At 33.1% G+C, this 20,446-nt stretch overlaps 1 protein-coding gene across 1 annotated transcript in view; it reads right to left on the bottom strand.

Moving 5' to 3' along the window:
• Positions 1-20,446, bottom strand: part of SPAG16 (sperm associated antigen 16) — a 905,158-nt gene that overhangs the window by 236,421 nt on the left and 648,291 nt on the right. Inside the window, exon 15 of the mRNA XM_036858792.1 lies at positions 8,608-8,734. Within this exon, the coding sequence (XP_036714687.1) occupies positions 8,608-8,734 (127 nt within the window). The remainder of the gene's footprint in view (positions 1-8,607; positions 8,735-20,446) is intronic.

Raw genomic sequence — 20,446 nt, 5'->3', positions numbered from 1 at the left:
TTCTTTTTATAAAATGCATTTTTCTTGATTAATATATGCATGAGAAAATAGGTCATATTTCATAATGACCTATGCTAGCATTTATATGTAATTTTTATTATATCTGTAAACATACAGTCATAGTTAATTATATGAATTGGAATATCTTATTGCCTAGATGATATTAAGATACAGCTAGTCATAAAATTAATTTCTCATACTTGTTACATAGATACAAATCTTTTTGAATTTCTTAAATGCGTTGACAAGGCATTAGCACATTAATTGTTATATGCATATAACTAATATAAATGCATTTGAAAACTATTTCTTACATGACTACTACAAAATTAATCATCATTAAATGTGATGACAGTAATTTAGAATTTGTCATTTTTTGGACATGAGCTGGATTTAAATTGTTTATATATAATTAGGCACATAAGCTTTGTAACGAACTTCCAAGGAGATACTTTACATACATAGGAAAACATTTCCAAGTACTTTTTGATCATCTATGCCTATAATGTTACAATTATATTTCTTTGCAGTACAACTACAACAGAGAACTAAGCAACAAGTAGAACTATACTTGTTTTAAAAATATTACACAAAATTGAGGATCTAACAACACAAGTGTGACTTCTTTGTTTCATCCAGGCATTTGTAGCTGCAATAGCTGATTGTACCTGTATAATGCTCTAATTTGTAAGATTAATAAGTTATTTCCTGCTCTGATCAAACCAGAATGGGTCAGGTTTTTACTATCTCATAAAGTCTTCTATGAAGAATTTGAGTCCTTAATTTATTAAAATGTTGAAACTTATGCATTTTTTTATTTGGCCAAAATATCTGTTCCTACAGAGACTGAATGTGTTGCTAGGTTGGCAAGAATAAAAGTTTTGTATTGCTGAGCAATACAGCTGTCGTTTAAATTTGAGGCTCAGTTTTTAAATAATCTTGATTTTTATATCAAATTGTATTTCCATTTTGGATCAAGGAAAAGTAGAATGTTTTACTTACAATTTGATATTTTTCAATGTTAAATAGTATACAAAAGCATTTAAGTTTTATTTTAGAATATTATTTTTATCTCAGGATACCATGCTCTAACGAACAGTGGGAAAATGCAATACTCAGTTGTGTAAAACTTAGGCTGGAAACCTAATTGATGAAGTCACTTAATCCAAATCTCTCATTTTTGAGAAGATCAAGTTGAGGTCAACAGAGATTAAGCTCAATTTCATGTTACAAATCATAGATGAACAACAATCTTTATTCTTTAGAGCCTTGCCTTATGCTTAACTCAAATGTCCTTTTCTGACACATAGGATGTGAATTATTTCTAGAATTCAATCCAGACTCAGATAAGACATTTGTGAGTATTGGAGATATGAAATCATTGCAAAAGTAGAGCTTCATAGTTTGTATAATGATGCTGTCATTAGATTAAGTACACACCCTTTCAAACATAATATCTGAAAGGAATAAGACTTAGTTACATGTATAAATTCTATATTTTGAAAAAGTCAGTAACTTTCATTTATATAAAACTTTCATAATTTGTGTAATTCAAATGCATTCCAGTTCTCAGAATTTGTGATCCATTATTAGGATGACAGTCTAAATACTTAAAAACTAATATGGCATCGCCACCAACCATTTAGAATGGAAAATAGACCAATCAGAACAGGTTTATGGTCATAACACTTTGTACAATTAAAAATATTATTTCTGAATTAATATATCTTCGGTCAATACACCTTTAATTAAAGTTTTCACGGTGTCCCCACTATCATTAGCATGTTATTTTCCATACTTGCTGTCAGGTGAATAAAAATGTTTCTAAAACATGGAATAGCATGACAAAAACCAAAGAGAAAGAATAGCTTTTTTACAGGTAAAGTGTAAAACCAGTTCCTATGAATCTCCAGAGTTTTTTCTTTACAATTTCCTAGAGCTAAATTCAGGCTCTCATAGAACTATACAAATGTGTATATTTATTAATATATATATGTAATTAAAGCTCTCAAAACTCTTTAAAATGGGAGAGATGAACCAAACTCATAGTTCTGTGATGATTAAAAGAAAAAGCACCTAGCACAGTTCCTAGATCATAGTATACTTCATTGCAGGTATTAATGATGAAACCGTGCACCTCAGATTGGGACTTGAACCCATGCGGCCAGGACTCGAACACAGCCAAAACCCAGTCTTCCAACTGAGATCACAGACCTGGTTTCGGGACTTAATGAAGCTCAGGTTCTTGATGTCTCATCACAGAAAGAATTCAGTGAAAGACAAAGTGATAGGTAAGAAGTGCATTTATTTAGAGAGAAACGCACTCCACAGAGTGTGGGCCATTTCAGAAGGTGAAAAAGGCACCAGGGTATGGAACTGTCAGTTTTTATAGGGGTGGGTAATTTCATAGTCTAATGAGTGGGAAGAGTATTCCAGCTATTTCAGGAAGGGACGGGGATTTCTAGGAACTGGGCCACCGCCCACTTTTTGATCCTTATGGTCAGTCTTGGAACTGTCATGGCACCTGTGGGTGTATCATTTAGCTTGCTGATGTGTTCAGTGAGCGTATACTGAGGCTCAAGGTCTAGTGGAAGTCCACTGACCCACCATCTTGGACCCATTTGGTTCTAATCAGTTTATGTCATGTCCTCGGGCTATGTCATTCTTTCAAAGGTTGTGCCCTACCCCCTTCCCTCCTGTTTCAATGACACACTTGGGTCTCCAAGGGAGATACAAAATCTGATTTCCTTCCGTTCCTCCAGTTCCTTTCTCCAGCAGCAGAGGGGACCATATTCTACTCAAAAACAAAATGGATTTGCATACAAACAGGGGATGAAATAACGGGATTATAAATGATTGAGCACAGTCATCTGGTCTTTTCTCTCTTGTATTTTATCCCCTCTCCTTGTAACTCTCTTTCCTAGGAAATTGATGTAGTAGAATGGGCTTGCTCTTAGGCAGAGCAACTTACCTCAGCTCTGCCTTATGCCTTAGAGACAATAGAAGTTAGCTTGCTTTCTTCCTTTCTTATTTCAGTTTGCTATCATGCCAAGACTTAAATAAATAGCAAAAGTGCCTGCAGGCACTCACTTATTCCACCCAGATTAGTCTGATAGGAATTTACCTTGAGGTGTGGGGCTGGAGTTCCAGCTCCCATTAGGAACATATTTAGGGTTCCCCCTTGTTATAAGACACATCAAAAACCTGGCAGATAATACTAGGGAGATCTTCTTTTCCTGTTTTTCTTCCAGAGACAACTAATTGACAAATAGTGTTTGTTTGAGTCAAACATTGCCAAGTGGTCATTAATTAGATTATTTCAATATTCATAGCAAATGAATTATAACTCCTAACAGATGTCACATATCAATATGAAACTGAATACTATTATTACAATGAGAAGCAGAATAATATAAAGTCTAAATTCTAGTCTCTGGAATTAGACTGCCCAGCTTTGAATTCTGACTCCACATTTGATCAGCCAGGTGTCATTAGGCTTGTTGTTAACTTCATGTCCTAGTTTCCTCATCTGTAAAAAGGAGACAACAGTAACAACCTCATTAAGTTGTAGTACAGAATAAACAGGTTTTTACATGGGTCAACTCAGGTGGTTCAAAGAAAGTGAAGGGACTAGATCTAGAGGTGTGGACTGATGCTGCCTCACTACTGAGGTAATGACCTTCTGAGCCCTCTCCCTTGGCAAATTTTTCTGTAAAGAGCCAGACAGTAAATGTTTAAGGGCTTCACAGGCCATGCCAGCTTCCCTTGTGAATACTCAACTCTGGTGTTGTAATGTGAAAGCAGCCTTAGATAATATGTAAATTAATGGGTGTGGTTGTTGTTACCATTAAAATTAAATATAAATACAGGCCATGGGCAGTAGTTGGCCAGTCCCTGTTCTATCTACTATCCTTTTGAATTGCAAGGTTTTACCAACCGGGTTGGTGGGAGTACAAACTATTCTTAGGCTCCCCTGATCTTTGGGGATTTTTCTTTTTAACTCTTCAGACAGATTTTTCTGTGGCTTTAGGCTGTCGTGGACTGATCTGCACTCAGCTAAAGACTGGAGGGGATCTTCTGCAAATCTCCAGAGCTCTCTCTCTGTGTTGCTGTCCCCTGTCCTGTACTCTGCCTGCAAACTCTAGCTGCCTTGGCCTCCCTGGACTGCCCACTCCATCTCCTCAACTCTGGGAGGCTGTGGGGTTTCCCCAAGGTTTCTGTCCATCCCTGAGATGTGACCTCGAAATTTTCTCCAGACAGTATTATGGGCAGCCATAGAGCTCATCTTATTTACCCCCCCTTCCCTTCAGTACTGTCTTCCATTGTCCAATGTTCAATTTCTGAAAACCATCGTTTCATAAATTTTGTCTGTTTTTTCATGTGTTTCAGGTGGGAGGGTAAATCTGGTCCCTGTTACTCCATCTTGGCTGGAAGTGGAAGTCGTGATAGGTTTTTAACATTTCACATACAAGGAAACTGAGGCTCAGAAATGTTCGGAAAGTTCACCAAGATCATTCAGCTAGTTAGCAGTGGAGACAAAATTCAAAACCAGGGTTTCTAAGTGAGTGCTTCCTCCATTTTATTACACTGCTTCCAACAGAAGGAGTTAACCACAATCTGTCTTTTAAATACAAAACAGTGAACTGCAGCCTTCACTAACAGAAGCTAATAAATCAAATTTGAACAAAAGATTTGAGGCTTATCTTATTTTTGAGCAATTTTAGAGGGGTCTGGTAATTTTCATATTTTATAATGGGGTCATTATTTTTTCTTCTATTTTAGTATTTCTATTGTGGTTCTCCTTGTGGGAAGTATTTAGGATTACTGCCAAATGGTGGCAAACCTTGCTCATTTCAATGATCTGAGACTGATAAGCTTTCTACTGGAAAGTCCCCATCTGGCTCAAACTTCAGCTCCGGCATTTTCTAGGGATGTGACTTTTTTGCAAGTGTACCGGAATTACCTTTTACAAAGGAGTGAAAAATATTGCTAAACTACATAAACGCAACAAAATGAGAGATGTGGAAAAGTGTATATATAAATTCTCACAGTTCATTTTTATTACTTTCACTACACAATTCCATTTAATATTTTCTGAAATAGTAATAAATTTTTGAATGGTAAAACATATGGCATTTGAGTATGCCAAGTGGGAGATATTTAGATAGTGAATATTCGTAAAAATGTGTAGCGTTATATTACCAGAAGGTTCTCTGTTTAATGAGAAAGGAACACTTATCCCTTTACAAATATGTAAGTTATAAATATATACTGATATATGTATATATCTATAAACACAGGTAATCTGTGTTTGTTGCAAGCAATGTATTTGCAAATAAAACATTATGTAAATAATACTATGCTGCATGCAACTCCTCTTTTAAATGTGCAACAAGCTGATTTCTTACAGCAATAGAAAAGCTAACCTCGAGATGGTGATTCATATATCTTTAAATCTTTTGATTTTAATTATATATGCATATATAACATTATATGTAGCTTTACTTGCTAGTTAACTATTTAAATTATTTTGAATATTACATGAAAACAAGACTGTATTAGGATTTCCTCATTACAGAATATAATTAACCCTTTGAAACACATTAGAATATAGTAAGACAGTTATCTCCTCCATTATTTCTATGAGGAAACTTAGTTCAGGAAGATTAAATAATTTGTTTATAGTCTAAAAGGTGGGGAAGAGCTAAGGGTCTGAATTATAGTCTATATTCTTTTTCTGTACCACTGGTTTTCAAATATTATCAAAGATACATTTCAAAAATGATACACTATGAGAAGTCTCAATTTTAAAACAGATAAAGTACCATTTTGCTAGCACATAATTTACTTTTATAAATTTAAAATAAAAATATTTATTTATGAGGTTAATAAATAATGAGGAATCTTTAATATACATAAAAATTTGAAATCAAATATTATGGACCACAGTTTCAGCCTTTAATGACTACTCAAATTTATTTGTATACCGTGTTGAATTTGCAGTGAAGGAATCCCTTATTTATAAAGATAAGCCATTGTATATGGAAACAGCTCTTTTTAAGCAGCACACCTCATAATTTCAAGATGCCCTTCAATTAAACTGATCCAGAGATATGAAATATGATGAGAAAATTTTTGTTTCTATGTTGATTATTTAGAATATCTAAAAACTATGTATATGAGTAGTTTATATTAAATTTCTTATATTAAATTTCTCAGACAGAATACTGTCAGTACTTCCACATATATTATATGATATTGTGATGATACTGCATGTGTATTATCAACGACTTTTCCTCAGGCCCAAGGAGGAAAGCTTGTATTGGCTTGCCACTGGGAATAAATAAAAGTATGTCAAATGAAGAGTATTTTGAACTTATTAAGTTAGACTTGATCTTATTCTCATAGTTCAAATATTTTCATGGTATCTTTTTATACTTTTCTTTTAAATCATCTTTTCCTGAAGAAATGCAGATGAGAAGAGATCTATGTGTCCCTGTCCTTATTTCGATTTTGTTTTGCTCTTGACTTCACTTTTCTTTACTCTCTTGAGATGAACATAATTTCTGGTATTTAACTTTGTGATTTCACCTCTTTGTTCAGACCCTCAATAGACCTCTTGTTTGCTCTACCTAGTTCCTTCAACTGCTGATATATTTCAAACTTTTAAAATGATGAGTCACTGAAGACTTCTCCTCAACAGAAGCACAAATTTCTCAGTATTCAATGAGAAAAAGACACTTATTTCTCAAACACGTAGAATTAAAATTAATTATAGTATGTTCCTTGAAGAAATGGTCAAAGGGATGGGAAGGTCAGGTTGAAATTATATTCCTTCAAACTGATGAAGTGTTTTCATTAACAGGGTCCCTGGTTTACACTCTTTATCGTTTATATTTCTCATTGTTCCATCCTTGATTCTGACAGTTTTCTTAATATTAGTGTACCATCAAGTATATAGCAGTCATGGAGAAAAAAAAATAGATCTGTTGTACTAGGGGCTTTAAGATGGTATTGACTTGTACGACAGTATGATAGGAACTGACATATTTAAAATAAGTTCGCCTGACAATGCATAGAAAAGAAATTTTGGGCTGGATGACAAGGACAGTAAAAGGCAGTGGCAACATATTAACAATTATGACAGTAAAATATGTACCTAATATTAGTTGTACAGCATATCAAAACACCCTCTAACTTCTATTATTAGAAAGTACAGCCAAAAGTTTTGAAATTTCAGAATTCAAAACTCAAGGCCATGAATACTTGGATGCTACCTCAAGATAGTAAAAAGGGATTTATGGATGTGAAAACGTTTGTAAAAACCAAGTTAAAGTTCCTTTAGAATTGTGATGTCAATGCATATTCTATATATCAAAAAGTATAAATTGAAACACTAATGGGCCTTTACGTTATAAAATTAAATTCTCATAGTTGGGATCTTTTATTCTGTACAGTGTTTTCTGTTTGAATTCTAGCAGAGCATAAAAGTCTTAATGTCAAGAACATTACTAACATATTTTTAAGGAAGTCATATATGTGGTTCATATACCAATCTGCAATGGGAACACAGCTTAACGTTTTTTAAGAAGACAAACTTACTGTATTCTGAATTTTAGATATGTGATGTCAATATCATGAAACCAGTTCCATGAAACACACAATTACCTTATGGCTTCAGAATTGCTTCCAGTATATTCATACTTTTTGGACTATTTTTAAATAGAACATCATTATTTCCTTTATATATATTCTATCTTTATTTCTTTATCTAAAATTTGAGCTACTGCAAATAAATATCAAGGATTTTTAAACCTCTCAAAACTTAAAAAAGTTTAAAACATGTATTACAACAGCAAAGGTAAGTTATATCAATAACAGATATACGTTATTGAGCATAGGCTATCATTAAAGATAGAGTTGTAATTGTAATTTTAACCTTCTAAATGATCAAGTGGAATCATTGTGTGATTGTTAATATCAGTTGCTACACTCTTCATCATCAGCAAGGATAAAATAATTTATCTCACTGTTAACGGTTATATTATTGCAGAAAAAATGCTGAACACAGATAATAATACTACAATTATTACCAATTAATATAATTATTATTGGACACAATTTGAAACAAGACGAATATATATTTAAAATTAATTGTAAAATCTAGAGAATATGGGGTATTACTAAATTATTATATTCATTAGTTTCAATTTTATTTTTGCCAAACTTTTGTTCTTCCCTACTTTTAGCTATTTTTACCTTCAAAAAACTCAATTTACTTACGTTGGATGGTGATTCTAAGGGATGCAGACTCCAAATTTTGCATGACGCTGCTAGGAACTTGAGTAATCTAAATTAGTACACACTTATCTCCTCTGTTATTTCTTCCTTTACATATGTGATAAATGTAATGCTTTCACTATATGACGTGATACGATATATCATATGATAAATACAGCATAATGTAGTATATTCTAGTATAATATCAAGAACAGATTTTTACATAGAAGGAAATGCAAAAAACATAAAGTGGCAAGAGAAAATAGTTTCAGCACAAATACTAAAGCTGTTAGTTTGGTCAAGAATGTTAAACAAAGAAGATCCTACCTGATGAATCAAAGTTCACCTCATTGCCAGGACTTGGACCTACATCAATGGACACAATTGGTAAGAGCTTCCGAAAATCCCATAGCTTTGTAACTCCACAGGCATCACAGGATGCGATCATATGACCCTTTAAAGTATTAAAAAGAAAGAACTGTATATACACACATATATATATACAAATATATATAGTAACTCAGACCAAAAAAACAACAAAGAAAGATTTCTGTTACAATTTTATTAAATACACAAGAATACATTCCTCTAAACTAAAAAGTATTCATTATACCTTTGTCTTTGACATAAAAGTATTATAAAATGACAATTTAAATATATAAAATCCTATACTAAATTTTAGAAGATGATTTTTCAGGAAATCATTTTGATGATTTTAATTATATAAGATGTAATAAAACAGAACTATACACACCCATGCAATTTGTCTAAATATACACATATCACATATATGATATGTGATCTACATATAAAAACTATATATGTAAAATATTGCACTAAAAGCACACTTCACTTTATATGCTTGTAATTAGTTAGTATTGATAATTTATAACTCAGAGTAAAAATAAAAACAGAGGTAGGAAAACAAATGGACAGGAAAGAAGAGTTTTATCATAGTGGGTAGAATCACTGGGGCCAGGTAAAATTGATGGCAAGGAAGCAGTGCTTATAGTGTTCTGTTAGACAAAATTATTAGAAATATTTGGGGCTATTTTTTTAACATGTAGTGGAAAAAGGAAGAAGGTAATTGGATAAGGGAAGGGAAAACAAAAGGAAAGGTGGATGGATTCAAGTATTATGGAAACAGGGGCGGATATTTTCCCAGTATAGAAGTACCAGCCCAGGTGCATCAGTTTGGAGTTCAAGGTCTGTCTATACTCCTCTTGCAGGCCTCTCAGGAGATATCTATTCAGCAGCTACCTCATGTCAGAGACTGGGATATAGTGATGAGTAAGAGGGCTTCCATCATTCTGTCATTTAATATCTGTGTCCACTGACCAACTAAATATGAGTGCTGGCCACATCAGGTTTATGTACAATGTTTATAAGTCATTATACTCTTTCCAATTCAATATACAGTTTCCCTTTCAGATCCAGCTTAATTTTTTTAATGTCTAGTCAAAAATCAACCTCTCATTATTTTCCTCCTAAATATTCTAAAATGTTAAAGATAATAACTTGATTATTATACAATTTTCCCTATTATCATTTTGAACTAGCTCGCATACTTTTTTTCTCATTTACTCCTTGATTTCTACCCTTTCTATAAAAAAACAAAAAACAAAAAACAACTGCATAGTGTATTACAGTCCGAGTGGATATTTTGTTTTTTTCCTTAAATACTCTGGTAGTACAACAAATGCCACTAGTTTTAAAATTCTGTAACTGCTGTTACTGGCAAAGCAATACAATAACCTTTTCCTCAAGCTAATAAATGGGATATTTAATCTTTTTTACGGTTTAAAAAGAACATGGAGAACTTGGAATGTTTTCAAATATGTAAATGTGTATTGTGAGAATTGTGAAGAATCAGTGAATTTAATTTTTAGAAAAGAACAGTTCTCAGGATCATAGGGAATATTAATGTTAGAAATTATAAAGAACTCTTTCCAGCGATAAGGGTTTTCAAACATCTTTCACAAGTCGCAGAATGGAATCTTTTTTCAACTGTGAGTACAGAAAAAATTTTAGTCAGAATTTAATCTGAAGGCACTTCTCATTAAAGTCAGGTTATAGACTTCATGTCCTTTTCTTGCCTAGATTCTATGAAACAAAGACAATCTTAAAGTGTGCTTTACACCATTGAATATTAAATTTTTAGGAAATATACTAAAAATTAAAAAATAGTCCATCATTTTCTGGGTGAAAATTAGTACTTAAATGGGTTTAATATTTTTATATTTAATTTTTACCACTGTCAAAAAATCAATTAATACAGTTTGATAATACTAAAATAATAATATTCAATACTTATTAAATGCTTCTAATAACCAAGTGCTGTGCTGAATGATTTATTAATAAATAGTAGATAGTATTTTAAACAATTTTGAATAACTAACGTCATATAGCCAAACTTTTCCATTTCCCAAGGAACTTAAAATTCATGACAATATATGCATTATGGTAAAACAAATATAATAACTTATAAAGTGGTAGAAATAAGTTTGTGTTCAGATTTGATAACTTGGTAGCTATACTTCCAGTTAACCAGAGAGGCAAATGCAATGCCTATCGTAGTACCTGGAGCATAGTAGAACTAAAAAAAAAATTTGTTGGGACTTCCCTGGTAGTCCAGCGGTAAAGAATCCACCTTGTAATGCAGGGGACACAGGTTTGACCCCTGGTCAGGGAACTGAGATCCCACATGCCACAGCCCAACTAAGCCTGCGCACCACAACTACTGAGCTTGAGCACCTCAGATAGAGAGCCCACGTGCTGCAAACTACAGAGCCCATGTGCTCTGAAGCCTGAGTGCCACAAGTAAAGAAGAGAAAATACCCGCACACCACAACTAGAGAGAAGCCCGCATGCCACAATGAAAGATCTGGCATGCCTCAATGAAGATCCCGTGTACCGCAACTAAGACCCAACGCAGCCAAAAATAAAAACATAAATAAAATAAAATAAAATAATAAAACAATTTAAAAAATATATTTGTTAAAAACCACTAGATGATGAATGCCTCATGGGAGTTTACCTAGAAGTTTTACTTTAGTCCAAGTACTTCCACAGCAGTCTTAAGGTAATATTGATTCTAACCCTGATGGTTCTGAATCAGTTAGATAAAAGAAAGAGATAAAAGATGCAGAGAATCCAAAACCAAAAACTTGGAATATCAAGATCTTGTATGCCTCCTCCTCCAGTCTCAGGTGAACTGGAACCATTTGCCATTCTCCTTCCATAGGGAAGAAGAATATTAAAATATTACTAATCTAAACCACACATTGTGAATTTTGAGGGATCTGAAGATGGAGTGTGTGGAAAAGGAATTAGCTGACAACCTGGGGAAAAAACAAATATTTTATCTAGAATTTATGTCAGGTAAGAAAGCAAAGACTAGTTATAGTTAGGCACTTAACCTAACCAAGAAAGAAAGATTTCAAAGAAAATGTTTTTTGGAGAAAGGTGGAATTGTGACAATTTTAAAGAAAGTAAAAACTCAAGAGTTTTGGAAAACTATCTAAAATGTAATTCTGGTTATGTCATTGGTACCAGTACTGGCTGAGGAGGAAAGGTGATAAAGATGGTTTTGCACTGAAAGTTCTCGGAGAAGTTCGGATTCAGACAGATGGTTGTTTTTGTGACACTGAATCGCCAGCACCCGGCTCAGTTCCTGTGATATGTTTGGCATTTGATCTTGAATAAATCATAGAATAATATATGAATAAAAAATGAATATAAGGGGAGTAGAGAGCAATCAATGTTGACTACATGCAACTGTAATGAATTTTTTTCCAAAATATGGTAAATGAGCTGAAGCTCAGAATTTTGTTTTGTTTTTTGGTTATCACAGACTCAAATAGTAAAACAAAGCAAGTGGAACTTAGGAAAATGGACAAAGGATACAGTTGAGATGAAAGTGAATAGTCACGACTCCTGACTGCCCCTTTTAAGCCTTCCCGTTTCCAACTTAAAGATCCTAGTGAGAAAATCCATATGGACATGCAGTTAATAAGTTAGAGTAGAACAACATAAAACCAAACTAGCTTCATCTAGGCTGCTGGAAATATACTGGAAAAATATTTAGCAGTACATATCAAGGATCACAAAGGTTCATACTTTTGAAACTTTTAAGGCTACTTCTGAAATTTACTGTAAGGTTTAAAAACAGATGATCAAAATATTAAAGTAGCACTATTTATAAATAAAAAATGGAAGCAAGTGAAATTTGTAATAATCTAATATGGAAGAAATAAATCTTGTGCTACTGTGGATCCAGAGCACTGCCAGAGGCACCTTTTATGCAAACTTGATACCAACAGTGGCAGGAAGACAAGCAGACTGAGCTATCTCTCTGCACAGTGGTTCCAAGCATATTTATATATTATAAAACAAAGAAAGAAAAAAAGAAAACTAGGATGCTAATGATGTCATTTATTATTTAAATGAATGATTAAAAGACTATTTTCATAAACCTATAGTATTCCTTAATATAAACATAACTTATGGCTTCATATAATTTTCAAAAACAGATTTTACACCATAATTCAAAAAGAGTCATGTACCAAAATGTTCATTGCAGCTCTATTTACAATAGCCAGGACATGGAAGCAACCTAAGTGTCCATCATCAGATGAATGGATAAAGAAGATGTGGCACATATATACAATGGAATATTACTCAGCCATAAAAAGAAATGAAATGGAGGTATTTGTAATGAGGTGGATGGAGTTAGAGTCTGTCATACAGAGTGAAGTCAGAAAGAGAAAAACAAATACAGTATGCTAACACATATATATGGAATCTAAGGAAAAAAAAAAAAAGGTCATGAAGAACCTAGTGGCAAGATGGGAATAAAGACACAGACCTACTAAAGAATGGACTTGAGGATATGGGGAGGGGGAGGGGTGAGATGTGACAGGGTGAGAGAGTGTTATGGACATATATACACTACCAAATGTAAAATAGATAGCTAGTGGGAAGCAGCCGCATAGCACAGGGAGATCAGCTCGGTGCTTTGTGACCACCTAGAGGGGTGGGATAGGGAGGGTGGGAGGGAGGGAGATGCAAGAGGGAAGAGATATGGGAACATATGTATATGTATAACTGATTCACTTTGTTATAAAGCAGAAACTAACACACCATTGTAAAGCAATTATACTTCAATAAAGATGTTAAAAAAATAAATAAATAAAAAGTGTTAAAAAAAACAAAAACAAAAACAGATTTTACAAGTTTGGGCATTACCATAAGTTTGGGGTTAAGAGGCTATTTTTCAGGTAGTGTAAGAAATGTCATGGAGTAATATTCTATATGAGATTCCTTATATCTTTATATTGTATATCAAGAAGAAATATATAGAATCTTAATTTATTATAAAAAAAAGGTCCAATTTGATTATACTTTGTACCTTCATCCTGATGAATCAGCTAAATCAGCTAAGTATTTTCTTATGAAAACTATGTTCATATATATATATATATAAAGGTGTATATATATATATATATACACACACACACACACACACACACACACACACATTTATTTTCCCATCTTTTTAGGAAACTGAATTTACAGAACATCTAGATAAGCAAAATATTTTTAGGGTCGTGACATTACTTCTTCTGCAAAGGTTCTTCAAGGCTGAATAAAACAATATATATAATTGTTCTCTTCTCAGAGTTATACAACATAATAGAAAATTAAATGAATGATTATATATCAACTATGCACACATGAGAATGCTGTAAACTCTGTAAGTGCAGGTACTTTGGCTTAGCAGTACATTCCCATGACCTTGAATAGAACCCAATAAATGTTCAATAAATAATTGCAGATGAATAAATACCCTAGATGAATTATTGCAAAGCCATAAAAAGAACAATTACAGAAAGAATGTAAAACATGGAAAAGTTTATACTATACTGTCGTTACACTGATTAAAAGTATACAATACATATGGTGCAGTGACTGAATAGGGAGATATGTTTATAAAAAGTTGCCCTATATATTTTTTAAGACTGTATTTTTTTAGGATAGTTTTGGTTCACAGCAAAATTAAAGGCACGATACAGAGATTTTCCATATACCCTTGGCCTCTACACACACATAGCCTCCCCCATTTACAATGTCCGTCTCCTTCAGAGTGGCAAATCTGTTACATTTGATGAACCTACATTGATACATCATAATTACCCAAAGTCTGTATTATTACAATTCACTCCTGGTGTTGCACATGCCATGAGTTTAGACAATTGTATAATGACATATACCCACCACTATGGCATCATCCAGAGTATTTTCCCTGCCCTAAATATCCTCTGTAGTCACCTATCCCACCATACTACCCCTACCCAACCCCTGGCAATCACTGATCATTTTGCCTCTCTATCAAAACTTTAGAATCAGTTTGTTTGTATCCACAGAATACCTTTTCTTGATTTTTTACTGGGATTGCACTGAATCTACAGATCAAGTTGGGAAAAACTGACATCTTGACAATATTGAGTCTTCGTTTCCATTAACATGGAGTATCTCTTCATTCACTCAGTTATTTTGTTTCATTCACCAATGCTTTATAGTTTTCCTCATATAGATGTTATACATATTTTGTTAGATATACTTAAATATTTCATTTTTAGGGGTGCTAATATAAATAGCATTATGTTTTAAAATTTAAATTCCACTTTTTCCTTGCTGGTGTACAGGAAAGCAATAGACTTTTGTGTATTAGCCTTGCATCCTGCAACCTTGTAATCACATATTAGTTCCAGGAGGTTTTTTGTTTGTTTCTTTTTTCTTTCTATTTTTTTTTTTCTTTTTTACTTGTTTTTTAAAATTAATTCTTGGATGGTCATATCATCTGTGAACAAAGATAGTTTTAGTTTTTCCTTCTCAATCTGTGTAACTTTATTCCCTTTTTTTTTTGGTCTTATTGCATTATCTATAACTTCCTGTACAATGTTGAAAAGGACTGGTGGGAGGAAATATCCTTGCCTTGTACCTGATATCTTAGTGGGAAACCTTTAGTTTCTTACCATTAAGAATAATGTTAGCTGTAAGTTTCCTTTTAGCTATTCTTTACCAAGTTGAGCAATTTCCCTTATATGCCTAATTTACTGGGAGTTTTTAAGCATGAATAGGTATAGTATTTTGTGAAATAGTTTTTCTGCATCCATTGATACGATCATGTAATTTTTCATCTTTACCCTATTGATGTGATGGATTACATTACTTGATTTCCAAATGTTGAACCAGCCTTGCAAACCTAGGATGAATCCCATTTGGTCATAGTTTTTACTTCTTTTTATACATCATTGGATTCAATTTGCAAACATTTTGTAGCGGATTTTTGTATTTATGTTCATGAAAAATAGTGGTCTGTGGTTTTCTTTTCTTGTAATGTCTTTCTCTGATTTTAGTTGTAGGGTAATGCTGATCACAGAATGAGTTAGGAAGTATTCCCTCTGTTTCTATTATCTGAAGGAGATTATGGAGAATTGATATAATTTCTTCCTTAGTTTGTAGAATTCACAAGTGAACCCATGTGGGACTGGTGTTTTCTGTTTTGGAAGTGCATTAACTATTTGGAAAGGTAATATGATTCAACTTCTTTAATAGATATAGGCCTATCTAGATTGTCTATTTCTCCTCGTGTGAGTTTTGGCAAATTGTGTCTTTTAAGAAATTGGTCCATTTCATCTAGGTTATCAGATTTGTTTCAAGGCAGATTTGCTGAAAACAAATTCACTCAATTTTTGTTTATCTGAGAAAGCCTTTACTTCTCCTTCACTTTTAAAGGATAATTGCACAAGGTAAAGAATTCTATGTTGGTGTTTTTTCTTTCAGCACTTTAAATATTTCACTCCATTTTGTCCTGGCATGGTTTCTGAGGAGATGTCATATGTAATTCTTATCTTTATTTCTCTATATGTGAGCCACTCCCCTCTTGGTTTCTTTCAGGATTTTTTCTTTATCTTTAATAGTCTATAGTTTGAAAATGATATACATAGATCTAGGGGTTTTTGTTTGTTTCCTTTGTTTTTGTTTGCATTTATCCTGCTTGGTATTTTCTGTGTTTCCTGGGTCTGTGGTTTAATGTGTGATGTTAGTTTGAGGATATCTTAGTCATTATTTTTTCAAATATACTGTCTGTTTCATTCTCGTATTCCCATTACATGTATGCTTTACCTTTCGTAGTTGTTCCATAGTCCTTAGATGTTCTGTTTTGTTTTGGTTTTTGGGGTTTTATTTTTTGTTTTGTACATTTTTTTAAAGTCTTTGTTGTCTTTGTTTTGGTTTTTGATGATTCTATTGATATATCCTCTGTGTCAGAGGTTCTTTCTTCAGTTGTGTTCAGCCTATTAATAAGCCCATCAAAGGCATTCTTCATTTCTGTTATATTGCTTTTATCTCTAGTATTTCTTTTTGGTTCTTTCTAGGATATTCATCTCTCTGCTTACACTGCCTATTTATTTTTTCATGCTGCCTCCTTTATCCATGAGAGCCCTTAGCATATTAATCATAGATGTTTTAAATTCCTGGTCTGGTAGTTCCAACATCCTGTCATGTCTGGTTCTGACGTGTGCTCTGTTTCTTCAAATTATGTTTTTTGGCTTTTGGTATTTCTTGTAATTTTTTCTTGATGGTCATACATGATATACCAGGTAAAAGAAACTGCTGTAAATATGCCTTTAGTAATGTGGTTGTGAAGTATGGGGTGGGGCAAGTGTTCTATAGTCCTATGATTAGGTCTTAGTCTTTTAGTGAGCCTATGCCTCTGGACCATGAACTTCATAAGTGTTTCTCAGTTTTTCTCTCCCTCTTAGGTGGAACAGGTTGGCTAGAGTGGGCTGGAACTGGGTTTTTCCCTTCTCCCATGTGTAAGGCAAGCCAGCTGTAATTGTTTATTTCCCTTCCCCCACATTAATTAGGTGCTGATAATACCCCAGCAGGTTAAGCTCTGTGTATATTTTTTGTAATGAGGGATTCTGAGTAATCTGGGTGGAAAATCCTTTAATATTTTAAATGTGGACAATAATTACAAATAATTAAATTATTCAAGAATAAAAGGTATATATTCTTCAGATTTAATTATCAAATATATTACTTTTTCTTTAATGATACTTTAAAATAAATTCAGGAAAATTATACATTTGCATATTGCATTATAATTTATCTTATAGTAAATCCATAAATAATGTCACAGCTAATTCTCAGAACTATATGATGAGTCAAAATTTAATCCTATCTCACAATATTCAACTAAATAAATTTTAGAAAAATTAAATAGTGTATTGAAGGACTTCTAGTTGAGGTGGTCTTAAAAATAGAGTTATAAAATGAGACAAAAAATAATAATAGTTAATACTAACTGAGTAATTACCATGGGCCACTCAGGGTTCTGAGCATTTATATACACATATGCAGGTATTATACACACATACAGGTATTCTCTACTTTTCAAAAGTTTGCTTTACACTATTTCTCTTTTATGAAAGATCTACATTATTTCCTGCTTTTGCTAACTGAAAGAAATCCAAAGAGGATTTTCACATTTACAAAAAAGTTAACTGCTTCTTTGCTTTATGCCATTTTGGCTTATGCAAGTTTTTGAAGGAATGCTCAACTTTTGGATAGTGGGGGAAACCTGTATACAAATATCCCGTAATCTTAAAAAAACAAAAAGAAAACCAAAAAACTACTATGAAATAGGTTGCTATTAACACTCCCATCTTATGGATGAGGAAATTGAGCCACAGGAAACTTAATTACCTGGACACCACCTATGCAGGTTAAAGAGGAAGAGCCAGGATTTGGACTTGTTTGGCTCTAGAATATGCACTAATCACTAAGCTCTACAATGTGTCTCAAAGAGAAAGTTTGCCTAAAAATTTATTTTTAAAAGTATAAGATCTCAGGGACTTCCCTGGTGGCACAGTGGTTAAGAATCCACCTGCCAATGCAGGGGACATGGGTTCGAGCCCTGGTCTGGGAAGATCCCACATGCTGCAGAGCAAGTAAGCCCGTGCGCCACAACTACTGAACCTGTGCTCTAGAGCACGTGAGCCACAACTACTGAGCCCGTGTGCCACAACTACTGAAGCCCGTATGCCTAGAGCCCATGCTCCACAACAAGAGAAGCCACTGCAATGAGAAGCCCGCGCACCGCAACAAAGAGTAGCCCCCACTTGCTCAACTAGAGAAAGCCCACGTGCAGCAACCAAGACACGACACAGACAAAAATAAATAAATAAATAAATTTATATTAAAAAAAAAGCAAAGAACCAAAGTTTTAAAACTATAAGATCTCAAAGAATGATAAAGAATAATAAAAGTAATAATACTCATTACAGAAAAATAGAATAGAAACATAAAGTAGAGACTAGAAGTAAAACCATAGGCTTCTGGGCTATGGGTTTAGGAGCAGGCCCTAGTTATTCAGCTTCTGTAGGGTATCAGAGACTAAAGGTACTTTGTGTCAGATGGGAGATAAAAGCCTACATATCGTTAAAGCCATGGATACTGTAAGTTTTCTTGAAAATATGAAGCTGACAAAAGTTGCTTTCAAATGCTGTTTGAAGCTGCAATTTATTTGAAGGTATATATTTAAGGAATCTGGAGTTATACACAGTCTTACAACTTGGATCTGAACCAAGTAATACATGCTAATAACTTGCTCAGTGGTTTTCAATCCTAGAAGGCAGGATTCCTGAATCATAAATGTAGGACTTATTCTAGGATACCCTGAGGCTATTGGCCTGGGAGACAAAGGAAATAGCTACAATACTGAAAGCTGTGAAAGAGTAAGCACAAATAGAGAGCAAGAGAGACAAAGAAGCAAAAAGAGAGAACCACTTTTCTTACTCTACTCAAAAGTAGCTACAATTTTTTTTTTTGTGACAGGTAAAGAGATCTAACGTTATTGAGCCTGTCAATAATTGGAAATAAAATTAATCTGAGTGCATTAAAATTACAAAAAGACTGAAAAATATTTTAAAATAAGTATGAATCTCAAAGATGTTAATGAAAAATTAATACTCATTAAAGAAAAAGAAATGAAACCAAAACAGTCGAAAATGACTTGAAAAAAACAAGAAAATTGAAACATTAATCATTGAAAACAAAAGGCTCAATAGATAGGAAATACTTTAGAATAGACAAAGTTGAAAAGAGAGTTAGTGAATTGGAGATTGTACTGGGAAATTCAGCTAGATTGCATATGTAGAGATAAAAAGATGAAAGCATTCAGACCAGTAAGAGATGTAGGGGAGTACGGAGCTGGATATTCCAATATATTACAAAAGAAGAGCATGTACAGACAGGCAGAAGAGCAGTATTTGAAGGTATAATAACGGAAACTTTTCCAAAATTGAAGGAAGCTATATTAAAAATAACAGTGCACTCCAAGTATTGAGCATGATATATAAGAATAAAACACACCTAGAAACAAGTAATGAAAGTATGATCATTATGAATGAAAAAAATGATCTACAAGAGAAAAATTACAGATTATTTACAAAAGTAAAACAATTAGATTGATAACAAAAACTAGATGTTAGAATTAGTGGAATAATGTCCAAATCGTGTGGGAAAATAAAATTCAATCTAAATTTGTTTACTTAGCTAAATATGACTCTGGACTAAATGTATTTTAAACATTCAGACTATAAAAGTTTAAATATAAACATCTTATGGAAAGAACTATTAATAATTATATTTTGCCACAACTATTAATAGTTATATTGCCAGGTGATATAATGGTCAGCACAGATATTGAAAAATCAAGAAACTTTAGTCAATGTTAGTTAACTGTTTGCTACAAAAAAGAAATGCCCAAACCAAATCCTAACTCTAACCATCCTAATCTAACCTTAATTTTAATCTTAATTAAAGAAAAAAAAAAGAAATACGTTAAAAAGAAGTAAAGAAAAAAATAAATGGGAAACACAGTAAGTTGCGATAGCAATAACAATGAACATACAAATAATTACACATACACACACACATAAATAGGCTATACTTAACAATTAAAATAGACAAAAAAAGTTTAGAAAAACAGAAAATACAATCTTTTGCAAAATACAAGAGAAACTTTAAAATAAGAACAGTGGCAAAAATAAAATACTCAAACTACAATGAGGTATCATCTCACACCAGTCAGAAT

Source organism: Balaenoptera musculus, chromosome 7, assembly GCF_009873245.2.
Source record: "Balaenoptera musculus isolate JJ_BM4_2016_0621 chromosome 7, mBalMus1.pri.v3, whole genome shotgun sequence".
Lineage (NCBI taxonomy): Eukaryota > Metazoa > Chordata > Mammalia > Artiodactyla > Balaenopteridae > Balaenoptera > Balaenoptera musculus.
Note: the sequence above shows the minus strand (reverse complement) of the source record. Positions and strands in the feature narration are given on the sequence as shown.